This window comes from Silene latifolia, chromosome X, assembly GCF_048544455.1.
Source record: "Silene latifolia isolate original U9 population chromosome X, ASM4854445v1, whole genome shotgun sequence".
Lineage (NCBI taxonomy): Eukaryota > Viridiplantae > Streptophyta > Magnoliopsida > Caryophyllales > Caryophyllaceae > Silene > Silene latifolia.
Window position 1 is genome coordinate 4,699,219 of NC_133537.1, and position 16,072 is coordinate 4,715,290.

General features: G+C 36.9%; 1 protein-coding gene across 2 annotated transcripts; it reads right to left on the minus strand.

Moving 5' to 3' along the window:
- LOC141622376 (calcium-dependent protein kinase 18-like) lies at positions 1-5,462 on the minus strand. Of its 2 annotated transcripts, none has more exons than XM_074438415.1 (11): positions 4,705-5,462; positions 3,415-3,545; positions 3,146-3,187; positions 2,899-3,010; positions 2,730-2,808; positions 2,130-2,299; positions 1,834-1,960; positions 1,560-1,675; positions 1,291-1,461; positions 748-921; positions 1-618 (listed from the first exon to the last, which is right to left on the minus strand). In XM_074438415.1, exons 1-11 carry the CDS (start codon positions 5,143-5,145, stop codon positions 454-456), a joined length of 1,728 nt encoding a protein of 575 aa, XP_074294516.1. In that variant the 5' UTR covers positions 5,146-5,462; the 3' UTR covers positions 1-453. The 2 variants fall into 2 exon arrangements, with proteins under 2 accessions (XP_074294516.1, XP_074294517.1); XM_074438416.1 differs by having other exon boundaries at positions 3,415-4,070; positions 4,277-5,335.
- Positions 5,463-16,072: the final 10,610 nt, after the last annotated feature.

Genomic DNA, 16,072 nt, shown 5'->3' on the forward strand with positions numbered 1-16,072 from the left:
GAACAAAAACAGTGAAATCTTTCATTTACCACGCAAACTATGAACATTCACTCTTTTTTATCACCTTTTTTTCTAACACATTCACCGTTTTACAATTTACATCTCCCACAAACAATCACTATGGACAGATTTTCTCCACGGTATTCCAATCCCTTACAGAGTTACAGTCTGTACAGAAGAAGCAAACACAGACCCAGAAAACCCACCAAAAAGGCACACACCATCCCTCGGAATTCGGCCCGAAGGCCCATTCCGGGGCTGAAAGTGTAAAACAGCGATATCAACGCGATTGAGCTCGTCTCTTGCCCCAAACATATCATGTCCCCAAACCAAAGCCCTCATGAGTCATGACCATGTAATGTAATTCAGTCCAGAAACTCGTAGGCTGCAGCACACTAAGTCTCTAGTGTCCGAAGCCTGAACAATGCATACTTCTGTCGATTCTAAACTTAATCAGTGTCTCCTTGAGTTTCTTGCACAAGATGGACTGGCTACAATACGTGAACTCATGCTAGCCGATCTCAGAAGCCTTCTGAACTCGGCTAAACTTATTCTTCCATCTTTATCAATGTCGGCTTCCTCTAAAAGTGGCTCCATCGATCCCTTCAACCCTGTTTGCTGTTTTCATTTAAACGAGAATACACAATTAAATGCAAGAAACAAACAGATAATTCCATTTGCACGGAGACTCTGGCACGTCTGAGATAAGAGACGAATTCAATGGTACCTGAAAACTTATAAACTTACCATTCGGAGTTCATCGGGAGTTATATATCCATCTTTGTCGACATCAAACTTCTCAAAAGCTCTTTGTGACAGCTCCTGCCACTTCTCATTGTCAAGCTCATGTAATTGATGAACATGCAAAGTCGCCGCCACAAATTCGGTGAAATCCACAAAGCCATCAGTGTTACTGTCAATCTGCAGCAAGGCAAGCACAATAGAATAAAGATCCCGATACAAAAAATATGTTAAAGAAATATATGAAATAAGTAGTCCCTTGAGAGACGGTCTTTTATTAATATAATTGGAGAACGACCCGATTTAACTAAAACCTCTCGCCCATATCCTAAAAAATTGAAATCGTGAAACGACTACCACATAATATGGGCCACTCTTGTGATGGATTTATCATGGAATCGTCTCCCCAGGTTAATTGAATTCGCTCAACCCCTATGAATCGCGTATCAAATCACGAATGTGGCGTATTCATATCGAATTTGGTAACCTTGCCGACTCATATGAACATTAGAAAAAAAAAGAAAAAAAAAAAGAGTAATTACTAATTACCGCTTCAACAATTTCCATAACACGAGAGTCTTTTAGCTTCCACGGAAGATCTTTAGCAAGTGCTTGCCTCATTTCTTCAAGACTTATGGTCCCACTTTTATCCACGTCAATTGCATCAAATTGATCTCGTAGATTAGCAAGCTCATCATCATTAAGTGTACTAGCTAACGCCTGATCAATAAAATTCAAAGCGTTAACTACAGAGATATAGGGAAAACGCATCATATTCGTAGTCCTAGTCTAAAGCTTGATGAAGAAATTTTTCATACCCTTAAAGCAAATTGTTTCATACGGCTATACTTCACAAATTGTCGCATGTTATGCAAAACCGATATGTCAATGGGAATATCCAATGCGCTTCCACCTTCTCTGACCCATTGGTGTGCTGTGATTTCCAAACAACAGAAACGAAAGGGAAACTCAATTAGTATATTAAACTAGTAAAAAGACATCATATATTATGTAAATACAGTATATGACTATATCAGCATTTACGGAAATAAGACGTAGTTCCAAGTTATTGGGAGAAGACCGGAGACATACATAGTGCCTGAGCAGCGGTAGGACGAACAAAAGGATCCTTCACCAATAGTTTCCTAACAAAATCTTTGGCACTGTTGCTTATACTAGGCCATGGCTTACGTCGAAAATCAGGCTTGTTACGTAAGACCTGAAACCAGTAAACATTTTCTTTCTGTTGAGTGCAAGACCAAAGATTAAAGCAGAAGAAATATACTGTAAGGCTTTGGAAAGAGGTAGATAGTTTGTCAATTTAGAGTATAAAATTAAAGCAGAAGAAATATACTGTAAGGCTTTGGAAAGAGGAGCGAAACATTTACCTCTTTGAATATACCATCTTCAGTTTTGTCCCAAAATGGGCGTCTTCCACAAAGCAATATATACGTGATGACGCCAATACTCCAGACATCTGACTCTGGTCCAGATTTTCGTTTTAATACCTCAGGAGCAACGTAGTAGGCACTACCAACTATATCAGTGAATTTTCTCGCTGCAAGAATACACATTTTGCCTATCAGCATTTGAATTTTGGAATAAAGACTTGTCTAGAAATGCCAAGGACAAGCACGAAAGAATCAAGCAATCAAATTGTCACTACTACTATAATTATAAGTCGTAAAATCATACTATATGATTTAACGACAAGCAGATATCACCTAAGCTTGTTGATTAAGTCATTGAAGGGTGACAATTGTTGTACTCATGATCTCGGTTCAAACCCCATCACATCAAAATTGCCCTCTTGTCAATCACTTGATACACACAAGAAGAAAATGATTATAAGATTAATTGAACTTCAAGTTGTACGCGATATTGGTCATAGATTAAAGAAGCAGCTAATCATCATCTAAAAACTATGGCAGTATGGCACAGAAAGAAGTTTACATATTCAACGATTGAGTATTTATTAGGGTACGTACAAGGTTTTATGAAGTCTGATAGTCCAAAGTCGGTGGCCTTCAAAGGTGAGTCCTCTTTAGGTGATTTGAACAGAAAGTTCTGCAAATAAGAAATACACGGAAATAGTCAGTCATTGTAAGCTCTTTTAACTGGAATTTTGGATTTCGTAGGTCTTAATTAGTTATCTACCTCAGGCTTCATATCACGATGAACCAGCCCATGTAAATGACACTCAGCGGCAACTTTTAGCATCTGACGTACAACCACTGCTGCATCTTTCTCTGTATATCGGCTGTCCTTTCTGATTGACATGCAGGAAATTATGTTAGTCGACCAAAGATAATGGGAGCAATTCAGGGGACCAAAGAATACGTAAACCATCAAAATTCAGGGGACCAAAGATAATGGGAGCATTATAAACTGAATAATTTCTTACTTAGCTAGTATCCGATCAAGCAATTCTCCACCTTCACACAACCTGGTAGCAAGTAGTAATTATCCGATATTTAGTCAAAGGAAAAATAAGTTAATATAACACCAAAATTGTATGCTTATGCTGAACAAGAATACGTAAACCATCAAAATTCAGGGGACCAAAGATAATGGGAGCTGAAAACAGATCAACTGCACTCGCGCAGGTACCAACTAGTATGGGTTATGTGCTCTATTCGATTTGGGGAACAGTTTAAAGTTTAGAGAGCTTACTCCATAACTATGTACACATAATTGTCATCCTCAAATGCGTTATAGAACTGGACCACATTCTCATGGCCAGTAAGGGCTTTCAGTATCTTCACTTCTCGTTTAACATCCTCCACCGCAATAGGAAGAATCATCTGCAAGCAGAAGTACAGATTCATTATAAACATTACCGTTGCTAATAAGCTAATTTCGGAACTCCGATACATATAACTGAATTAGTAGCTACGTCAATAGATTACACCATGAGAAACATTAGTGCACCATATAACGGGAACATCATGGTAACGAAAGGATCATGAATGAAACATCAGAACTCCCATCTTATTCTCCTCTTACAATTTCTACATTTGTCAGTAAGCCTAACTGATTTTCTTCATTATAATCACTGAAGTTTTCTGGTCACTATAGCCAGTGGCGAAACCATGATTTAAGGCAGTGGCGGAGCCAGGATTTTCCGTTAAAGGGGGCGAAAAATTCCAGCGAGGGCGAACGGGTAATGCCATTAAGTAAACCTCCAAAAATTTCGAAAATTTTAACTAAGAAATTCGAAATTCTCAAATTCCCTAGGTTGATCCTTCAACCCTGGACAACAAAATTCAACAATCCTAAATCTCCATGTATCACTCAATAAATACTACTGCCTCATTCCAATTATTTGACTGCCTTAAAAAGTACACAAATTCTTGTTTGTGACGGCACATATCCGTCACTCTTGAGTAACGGATACCATTTTACCTCACAAAGTATTCACTTTTTCTCTCTCTGCAACACTATTCATGTAGTCCCCTTTCTCCACTAACCCATTTTGTTACCATTTTATCTCACAAAATATCCGCCACAAATGGTAACCCGTCACAAGGAAGACCAATTGTAAAAAGTAAACAAATGATCGGAATAGAACGAGTACATTATCACACTAGTTACCAAGTACTCCCTCTGTCCAATCATTTGTTTTACCTTAAAAGTAAAAAGAAAAGTAACAAATGACTGAAAAAAAAGGGGTACACTATTTACCAAGTACTCTCCCTCCGTCTCAATTATTTGTTTTACCAAAAACAATTGACATAAACATGATAACACCATCAATCACCCAATAAAATTCGATATTATGTTGTAAGCTTAAGACGGTCTTAGAACATACTAACTAACTTACCTACTAATTAGAGTAAAAATCCTACTTAATTAACAAAGAATTGACATAAAAACACAATCAATCAGCCAATAAAATCACAACACTAAACAACACAAATATCAAATCCAATTAAATAGAAGAAATTAACAAAAAAATATTACCTTACTCTTATCAATTTTCTTAACAGCAACACGATCACCATTAGATTTATTAGTAGCAACATAAGTATAACCAAATTGACCATGACCCAATAATTTCCCAATTATATATCTTGTATCGAAATCTTTATCATACCCAAAATCCGTCCTTTTACCACAAGGAATCGAAGATTGTCGTCTTGAACTTTTTTTCTCTCTAAGTTTAATAATATTTGAATTATTTTTATTATTATTACTACTAGTTTTACGATGTTTATCATTATGATAATGGGTAATTGTTGTTGTTGGTACACCAGATGTTCTTGACGGAACTCCAGATGTTGTTAATTGCGTAGTGGGTGGTTTTCGACGGTTTTTCTTGGTTTTTGCGGCGGTTGAGGTGGTCGTTGTATTGTTGTTGCTGTTTGATCCTGACACTTTGTTTGTAGAGAAACACACACCCATTATTTTTTAATTTATTTTTTGGGTTTGATTTGATTTGATTGTTGAAAGAATTATTAAATTTGATTTAGAGTGTTTGTGAAGAATGTATTTTATATGGGTTTCGACGAAGATGATGAAGAGGAAGGGGGAGGAAAGATGGAGGAAGAAGGGACGAAAATGGTGGAAATGATGATGGTGATTTGGTTATGGTGGTCAAAAGAAAAGACTTTCAAGGAGATTATATAGTTAATTAAACCGGTAGGTCTTTGAGAGACGGTCTTTTAATAAATTAAACCTAATTATAAATTGATGGAAAAATGCCCAAAAATAATAAAATTGGTATGTAAGCTATAAAATGAGTTACTTCTAAAAATGATCACAATATTAATAAAATAGATAATATTGTTGTGAAAGCAAGTACTAAATAATAGAAGAGAAATTTTAAGTCAGAATTAATAATAAAAAAAGGTACAAAAAACACATAAATGTGTTCGATAAAAGTGGTCTCTCAATGAAACGATATCATTGTGTAAAAGACAACTCATATATTAGTAGTAAATAATTTTTTTGTACTGAAAATATCGTTTCATGGTGTAAGACCATCTTACTTTATAATTTTTGCTATTAAAATAAGTATATTAACTTACTGAAAGACTATCTTTTACTCTTTTCTATGTTTTTGTGTAATATTATTTAGTATACCCCACTACTTTTACATTAAACTCCACCCTTTTCCACTCATACCCCACTTATTTACACCATACCTCATTATTTATTACAATATATTCCACCCAACCCCACCCTTCTTAATATTTGTGCAAAACACAAATAAGTAGAGTGGAGTTGAATGTAGGAAGTATTTGGTAAAATAGTTAGTCTTGCTGAAGACGGGTCGGAGCAAGTGACGGGTAATGCCACTCACAAAATGGATAGGGGGGACAAGGTGGGGCACCCCCATGTGCTTCCCTCTCTCCTCTATTTGGGTCATTTGTGAGAGGAAATGATATTCGTCACTCCACGTGCCGTCTTCAATGAGATTTTGTGTTGGTAAAATTAGTAGCTCGATCTAAAAGACATGCTTTAAAATACTTTTTTGAGATTTTTAAAAGGATGGGCTTTTAAAAGATCAATTGGTCTCCCTTGTGACGGGTTACCATTTGTGACGGATATTTTGTGAGATAAAATGGTAACAAAATGGGTTAGTGGAGAAAGGGGACCACATGAATAGTGTTGCAGAGAGAGAAAAAGTGGGTACATTGTGAGGTAAAATGGTATCCGTCTTCAGCTTGTGACGGATATGTCATGTCTTCAATGAGAATTTGTGTTAAAAGATTAGGATCATTTAGATTTCTTTTTTATGGGAACAATTTTTTAACTTTTAGATTGCGCGTGTTTCTTGGATTAGTTTTTTGGTAAAATGATCTGGTAATGACAAGGTACTGAAGGTACAACGTGAGTAATTAAGTGATGATGAGTTGTATTTTCTTAGGATGCTAAGTAAGAGCTCGTCCATTTGCAACTACTAATGGGAGAGATAACAAGGTAAATCTTTCCAATCACAAATTTACCACAAATAGGATTATACATCCAGTTGTACCATGAGTATTGTACAACCAATGTATAAGAATTCGAGCTTATATCTATTCTTTCTGAGCTAATTAAAAATTCATGTTTTTAATGTGTAAATGGATGAGTTCAATAATTTCTAATAAAACTCATATTCTTTAACACAAAGCTCGGATACTTTATCACAAAGCTTATATTTTACACCGTACAACATATACAACTGGTTTTATAGTCTATGAATTGCAAATTTACTTACCTTACCAATTACCATTCTATTTTAAAAATGACTTTAATTGACAATTTAATGCTACACACTCAGTTAAGCATACTTGTCATCCAATAATAAATTCATAGGCTATACATTCATATGTACAATATTATTATACATCCAAGGTTATTTTAGTCTTTCTCAATTACTTTTGTTAAAACCTAAAACAAAACTAACTAATTCAATTCATATCCCTTCTCTCTTTCTAACTGATTCTATATATTTCTAACTGCTCTCCATCTTCCTTCATTATGCAGTTAATTAATCACCTTCTCCTCTTAAATTATTCCATCAACTATTATACATCTCCTTCAATTAGAATCAATAAGAATTTAATCAATTTACCATCAACAGTGGACGAAGCTTCATTGGTGGATAAAACATCAAATGTATCATCATCAATGGAACATGAACATCAAATTAAAGGAGCATGAAACTTCAATGAAAAATGAAATAATTAACTCAGAATCAATGGTTTTGGAAAGACAATTAGAAATTACATCTCCTTGTATTCTTGAAAGTTTAAGCTCATATTCTTTTCATAATATCTCGTATTTTTGAAATTACATTACAATTAGGTTTAAGCTCGTATTCTTTTCATAATAGCTTGTATTCTTCATAGTGCGTACAATTTGGTTACACTGAGATTTGGAGACACATTCTGTTTTGTTTAACAAATATTGGATTGAATTTCAGTTACATATACTATAAATGAGCCGGTTGTATAATAATTGTTGGGTTCCTTATGTTGATGATAACATGCCCATTTGATTTGTGCTATCTTAGTTTACCTTTTCAGGACTAATGACGTAATCAAGCTTGGATTAAGAAGTATTGAAGTTGTTAATCATCCCTTTGTAATTAGTCAAGTGTCATCTAATGTACAAGTGAGAAAGTTAAGTATAGTAGAGTAATAGAAACAGTCCAGGATGATCGTTGTTTTTAACAAGCAAACAAACAAATGAGTGGACTTTGCCATGACTCGTAAGAACTTGAAGATCTTTTTATCTTTCAAATGCTTTCTCGTGACTCTTATTTTCAAAGATAAAAATCTGATTTTATTAAGGAGGTAGTATCCAATGAAGAGTGGTTTGAATTATTCAAAATGTTTCCTCTTTGTGCAAATTCAATCCCTTGGTTTTTAAGAAAACAAAAGTTGCTTTTTGCCATTTTGGTGATAACTTGTCTCTTGTGACTTGTTTTTCATTCTTTGTCTTCTGATTTTACATGAGCATTTAAGGGTATTCTTCTATCCTTCTTTCTCTATTCTTACCTATGCAAAAGACTCCATTTTGGTGCAAGCTTTTGAATGGCTACCATTGCTCCTCACATGCAAAACCTTTGACCCCTCAAAACCCTAGCAACCCCCTTCACTACCTCCTCTATAAATACCGTGTCCTATCTTCATAAATCCCCAAGACTTTTCTGATTTAATTTTTCCAAACCTTGCAAATTGTTTTAAGAGTTTAAAACCGTGTCTTTGCAAAACCGTTCAAAAGTCTTCAAGTGTCTTTCAGTTTCTACGATGTGGCTCTCATTGTTGCTTTTATATACTAAACTCTCGTGCTTAAAAGTGTTGATCTTGTAAAAGTTGTCCACCTCTATTCTTTGTTAAGAATGTGTTAGTGGAAACTTGATCCTTTACATTTTAAGTGTGTTAGAAGAGTTTAGGACGGAGTAGTCTTTTACTCTTGACAACCGGAGTAGGTTGTGAGTTGGCAATCGGAGTAGATTGCGAGTTAGCTTGTCATAGAACGGAGTAGTTCTTGTACTAGCTTTGCAACCGGAGTAGGTTGGCGTCTTTTATTACAAGGGTCTTTTAGTTGTCGGAGTAGATCACTAAAGGAAAGTAATAAAAAGGTAGATTGGACGTAGGCACTTTAGTATTTGCCGAACCAATTCAAAAACTCGTGTTCATTGTTTATCTCTTTAATTCCGCTGCTTTCTTACTTTGTTTGTTTGTTTTGTTTAGCTTAAACTTAGAAGTAACATTCACCATACTACTTGTCGTATTTGGTCTCAGTAATACTCCACAAATGAGACAAATAGATACAAATAACGATTGTTGCTTTCATACTTCAAAGAAACATTCATTGTAACTTTGTTTGTTTTGTTTCGCTTAAACTTAGAAGTAATAGTTCACCATACTCTTTGTCGTATTTGGTCCGCAGAATACTCCACAAACTGAGACAAATAGATACAGTCAGAACGATTGTTGCTTTCATACTTCAACAAACATTCATTGTGATACTTGTTCAATCTTTCAATATTATTCAAAGTATCCTCAAATCTCTTTTGTTCACTTAACTTACTTTAATCCAATAAAGTTGAAGTTAAAATTTTTAAAAGAGTACCTAATTCACCCCCTCCCCCTCTTAGGTACTTGAATCCATAAACTCAACAATTGGTATCAGAGCCTCGTGCTCTTGATAGAGGCTAATCCCCTTAGAGTTTGATTCGTGGGTAATGGATTCCGAGAAACACTCCAAGATCCCGGTCTTTACCGGTTCGAATTTTGGATGGTGGAAACTCAAAATGGAACATTACATCAAAAGTATCGATTATCAATGTTGGAACATCATCCAAAATGGACCTCTTGCCATTGAGGAAACCGATATTCTTAACGGTTTCACCAAGACTAAAGAGGAAAGAAATTACAATGAGAACGACTTCAAGCTTGCCGAAAAGAATTCCAAAGCAATGTCGATTCTTCAACGTTGTGTTGGTGAGGGGGAAGTTAGTCGAATCTCCGGGTGTCCTACGGCAAAATCTATTTGGGATTCCCTTGTACTTGCTTATGAAGGGACGTCCCAAGTAAGAAAACACCGTATTGATCTTCTCATGCAACAATATGAAATGTTTAGAATGTCAAAGGACGAGTCTTTAAATAATTTTTCTTCTCGTTTTTCTTGTATTATTAATGAGCTTCAAAGTCTAGGAAGGAATTTCGAGTCCGAGGACATCATTCGAAAAATCCTTCGTAGTCTAACCCCTAAATGGCAACCTAAAGTCACCGCCATAGAGGAAGCTAAAGACTTGTCAACCCTATCTCTTCATGAACTAATGGGATCACTAATGGCTCACGAGTTCAACCTCGATAAGCATTCTAGTGAGTCATCAAAGGGAAAGAGTCTCGCCCTCACATCTTCTCCAAGTGATGAAGAAGATGAGGAGGAAGACGAGTTTGCTATGTTCACAAGAAACTTAGCCGGGTTGATAAATGGACAAGGTAACAAAAAGTTCACTAATAATTACTCGAAAAAACGCTTTCCTAAGAGACGACCTACTTCCACCGTGGGATGCTTTAAATGTGGTGATAAAACTCATCAAATTAAAGAATGTCCCAAGTGGGAGGAAATCAAATCTAAGGAAAGAAGAGAAAAGGTTAAAAAAGACTATAAACATAGAGTCATGAGTGCTATATGGGGAATGTCCGACTCCGAGGAAGATGAGGAACTCATCGAGGAGGAACTTGAGGCTAAAATGTGTCTTGCAAATCATGGTAAAGAAAAAGTCTCAAAAACCTCAAAACTTGAACACTTAAGATGCCTCATGGCTAACCCCGACGATTCCGACTCCGATTCCGACAACGAGGTAAATCATCTAAAGGCCAAGGCTAGAACTTACTCCAAAGAGAAAGTATGTAAGCTTCTTGATCAACTTCTTGATAAGTGTCGGTCTCAAACTAATAAGCTTGACATAATGCAAAATGAAATTGAGGAAATTGCTCAAGAGAACTTTAATCTGAAAAATGAACTAAAAGCAACAGACTGCGTCACTGTCACTTCTGAAGCATATAATGAAGTTAAAAGAGTCAACAAGTTAAACAAACATTTGACTAAAGAACTAGAGCGTCTTAGGTTGACCCCCACGGACGTCTCTGACCTTGAGAATGTCAACACAACTTTGGTGATGCAAGTTTCCCAACTAACCAAAGAACGTGATGACGTTTTGAAGGACAAAGATGGTCTTGAAAATGAGATCTATGACCTTGTAGCTGAAGTTGTTGACTTAAGAGAAACAGTCTCCAAGACTGTTGCTTCTGACCACGAGTTGGACAAATTCAAAAGAAAAAGTGAATGGTTGGAAAATGAAAATGAGTGTCTTAAAAGTGAGGTTGTTTGTCTCAAGAATGAAATAGAAGATCTCCATGATAGGCTTACCTTCTTTCAAAAAGGTATGCCCGAATGTAGCACTTCTAGGTCTTTACCTCACCATAGATCCGACGAAATCGTTGATCTAAGCAAGAGACTTGACGAGATGACATCTAAATATGAAGAGTCCAAAGAAAGAATCATTTATCTCGTGTCTAAACTCAACAATCACACCCATGACTTCATTGTTGAGAAAAGATTGTCCATTGAAAGTGTCAACAATGATGAACTCAAAAGAGAAAAAGAAAAGAATTTGCATCTTCTTTCACGTGTCCATGACTTGACCAATGAGCTTGTTAATGCTAAGAACATCACTGAAAAATGGGAAGGAAGTCAAACCGTGTTAAACTTCCTCACGAATCAAACCGAGAAATGCGATAAAACTGCTGGTTTGGGGTTCAAATGGAACAGTCAGACTGACTGTTGCATCCAGAAGCCTAAAAACGATTTTAGAGGAAGGAAGTATGTAGGTCTTCCCGAATACATCATTTGCAATTATTGTGGTGACAATGGTCATGTTTTTAATGGTTGCACAAAACGTTTTGACGACATTGACAAGAACACCAAAGCATTAAATGAAATGAACATTAAGAAAGACACCACAAGTTATGTTGATCACAAAAGGGGACCCAAATTCATTTGGGTTCCTAAACTCAAAAACTAATCTTGTGTAGGGCTTGGTGAGAGGCGGCCGCAATTGGTACTTGGATAGTGGATGCTCTCGTCACATGACGGGTGATAGAAGCCAATTCCTCTCACTTAAAGCGTATGATGGTGGCACGGTAAGGTTTGGTGACAACAAGAAAGGTGAAGTAATTGGTATTGGAAAAGTTGGTAAGTCATCCTTACTTTGTGTCGACAATGTGCGGCTTGTCAAAGGTTTGAAACATAATCTCCTTAGTATATCTCAACTTTGTGATAAGGGTAATGTTGTTGAATTTCATGCTAATATGTGTCGAATTTTTGATGCCACTACTAATGAACTAATACTCGAAGGAAGACGTGTCAAAGACGTTTACTTAACTAATTTGAACTCTCTATCCGGTCACACCATGTCTTGCATGAGTGTAATGAACAATGATCCTTGGTTATGGCATAAAAGGTTTGGTCATGTTAGTACAAAAACTCTTAATACCCTTAAAAGACTTGATTTGGTTGAAGGCATTCCTAATATAAAATTTGAAATTGATAAAGTATGTGATGAATGTGCTAGAAGCAAACATGTTAAAAGTTCCTTCAAATCCAAAAGAATTATGAGTACATCTCAACCTTTGCAACTTTTACATATCGACTTGTGTGGACCAATGAGAACTAGAAGTAGAGGTGGTAGTCGTTATGTGTGTGTCATTGTTGATGATTACTCTAGGTTTGTTTGGGCACTCTTCCTAAGCTCTAAGGATGAGACATTTGATGAGTTTCTAATTTGGTTAAAGAAGATTCAAAATAAACTTGGTTTAAAACTTGTTTCAATGAGAACCGATCATGGAACCGAATTCGAAAACTCATCATTTGGTGCTTATTGTGATGACAATGGTGTAGACCATAACTTCTCAGCTCCTAGAACCCCACAACAAAATGGTGTGGTTGAAAGGATGAATAGAACCCTTGAAGGAATGGCTAGAACAATGTTATTAACTAGTAAGTTGCCTAAGAACTTTTGGGCCGAAGCGGTAAATACCGCTTGCTACATTTATAATCGTGTCATGATAAGGAGTACTTTAAATAAAACCCCTTATGAATCATTGCGTGGAAGAAAACCCAACATTTCATATTTTAGATGTTTTGGAAGCAAATGTTTTGTTCACAACAATGGTAAAAACAATTTGGGCAAGTTCGATCCACGTAGTGATGAAGGAGTATTTATTGGGTACTCCGATCATAGCAAGGCCTATAAAGTTTACAATAAACGAACCTTGTTAATTGAAGAAAGCATCCATGTCATTTTTGATGAATCTAGTGTGCTTGGACAGGTACAAAACATGGATAATGATGATGAGGACGATGACGATGAGTTTGAGATTGGTCTTGTTCGAAAAGACTTCGTGTTCACGGATGAAGAAGCTCCCAAAGATCAATTGCAACAGACACGAGACTGTCACCTTCAAAGGAGAGCAAAGAACTCGGGGGAACACGGAGTACTTCTGATTCCTCTCTGGACGCAATGAGACCCAACGATCGTTGCTTCTACCTCCGTAATCAAGAAAATCAAAACAAAGAGGATGAAGAACCTTCCAGGCCAATGGAAACAGTCACTGTGACTGATGCAGCTGAGGGGGAACAAGAAACCATTGTTCCAAAAAGGTGGAAACATCAAAGCTCTCATCCACTCACCAATCTCACAAGTGATCTCAACTCGGGAATTCGAACAAGATCATCCATCAACAAATCCGCTCACCTCAATGAGTATTGTGCTCATAATGCCTTCCTATCTCAAATTGAGCCTTCAAATGTAACAGTCGCCTTGACTGATGCAGACTGGGTGCTTGCCATGCAAGATGAGCTCAATCAATTCAAAAGAAATGAGGTATGGCACTTAGTCCCTAGACCGCCTAATCGTACCGTCATTGGTACTAGGTGGGTCTTTCGCAACAAGCTTGATGACTCGGGAGAAATTGTAAGGAACAAGGCTAGACTAGTGGTGCAAGGTTATAACCAACAAGAGGGTATTGATTACGATGAAACCTATGCACCGGTAGCTAGACTTGAGGCCATACGATTGCTTATAGCTTTTGCGGCTCACAAAGGCATTAAACTCTTCCAAATGGATGTTAAAACCGCTTTCTTAAATGGATATTTGGAAGAAGATGTCTTTGTAGAGCAACCACCGGGTTTTGAGAACAATGATTTGCCTAACCATGTTTTCAAATTAGACAAAGCTCTTTATGGTTTAAAACAAGCACCAAGATGTTGGTATGATAGATTGTCTAAATTTCTTATTGAAAATGGTTTTAAAAGAGGCTCCGTTGACAAAACATTGTTCTTGAAGCAACAGTCCAGTGAACTGTTGGTTGTACAAGTATATGTTGATGACATTATATTTGGTGCAACAAATGAACTCCTTTACTCATATTTTTCGGAACTAATGAAATCGGAGTTTGAAATGAGCATGATGGGTGAGCTAGGATTTTTCCTTGGGCTCCAAATTAAGCAATCAAAGGATGGAATCATGATTCATCAACAAAAGTACATCAAAGAAATGCTTAAGAAATTTGGGATGACTAATGGTAAGCCTCATGATACACCTATGGTAGCCGGGTCCAAATTGGACAAAGATGAACTCGGTAAGAATGTTAGTGATAAGGTGTATAGAGGTATGATAGGCTCACTTCTCTACTTGACCGCAAGTCGTCCCGACATTCTCTTTAGTGTATGCTTATGTGCTAGATTCCAAGCAAATCCGAAAGAATCACATTTCAAAGCCGTTAAACGAATTCTTCGGTATTTGATTGGAACACAAAATCTTTACCTATGGTACCCCTTATATTGTCCTTTTGATCTTATAGGCTTTTCGGATGCGGACTATGCGGGGTGCACGGTAGATAGAAAGAGTACCTCCGGAATTGCAACGTTCTTGGGTCCTTGCTTGATTTCTTGGGCCTCAAAGAAACAAAACACGGTAGCTCTTTCTACGGCCGAAAGTGAGTACGTTAGTGCGGCACATTGTTGTTCTCAACTCCTTTGGGTAAAACAACAACTCTTGGATTTTGGTATTATTTTTGACTCCATTCCTTTAATGTGTGATAATACGAGTGCAATAAATATTTCCAAAAATCCTATTCAACACTCTAAAACCAAGCATATTGATATTCGTCACCATTTTATTCGTGATCATGTGGAAAAAGGACATGTTAAACTTATCTTTTGCAAGACCGAAAATCAAATTGCCGATATTTTTACTAAACCACTTGCAAGAGAACATTTTGAGAAATTTAGATTAGAAATTGGGTTAATTAATAGCATGTGATTTTTGTGTGAATTTTACACAATTCCTTAATTGATTAAATTAAATTTGGATATATGTTATTAAGTGTTCTAAGTGCATTGAATTCATGATTAGACCAAAAATTGACACCGTATTTGTGAGTCGGTAATCACTCAACCTCATATCTAAATTTACGTTTATTATATGCTACCTTGCGTTTTTATTTCGAGTAATTGAATTTGTTTAAGTCGGGCCAACCACCTCTCCTACATCATTTAATGGGCCATTAAACATCATTTAACAACCCACCATCTACACCTAACCGTCCAAACTACCTAAACCCACTAACCCTCCATCTCCCAAATCCAACTCCCTCATATCTCACCTATCCTAACCCACCATGGTAAAAACATCATTTAACACACCCATTAAACCCACAAAAATTACCTCCCTACCTGTCACATCCAACCCACCGACATCACCAACTCCAACCATGCCTCCTGTCAAAACTTCTTACGCCTTTCCTCCACAAACCTCAAACCCGTCTTCAACAAACCCAGATCCACCTAGCCCTCAACCATCACCAAAACCCTCTGACCCTCCATCATCCGACGACACACCCATCTCCACAATGGTAGGACGACGCACTCGTGGTGGTCGGAAGAAAAGCTCCGCTGTTCCGAGCTCCTCCTCTGAACCGGCTACTGTTTTGGTTGAAGATGTTGAAGATGAAACCGAATTTGACTTGAATGATAATCCGTCGAAATCCGGTGAGTCTGACTCGACTCCGGCGAAGAAGAACAACAAAAGGAAAGAAAAAGCCTCCTCCTCACAATTACCCCCAATCTCAGAAAATGTTGAACAAAGTAACATTGACAATCCCATTGATGATATCCCAATTGAAAATCCGAATGAACCTACCCAGAAAAAATCGAAACCTTCTAAGAAAAAGCTTGTTTACCTCGCTCCTTCAGATCCGGTCTCCCTAACCTCGAAGTGGGATCTAGCCATGGTTTGGGCTCACCTTGAGAGTCTCGA

Coding starts and splice junctions, on each gene's coding strand:
- LOC141622376 (XM_074438415.1), bottom strand. CDS start 5,145: ATGGGTGTGTGTTTCTCTACAAACAAAGTGTCAGGATCAAACAGCAAC. Junction 3,546..4,704: donor AGAAAATTGATAAGAGTAAG/GTAATATTTTTT, acceptor TTCTGCTTGCAG/ATGATTCTTCCTATTGCGGT. Junction 2,809..2,898: donor ATCGTGATATGAAGCCTGAG/GTAGATAACTAA, acceptor TCTTATTTGCAG/AACTTTCTGTTCAAATCACC.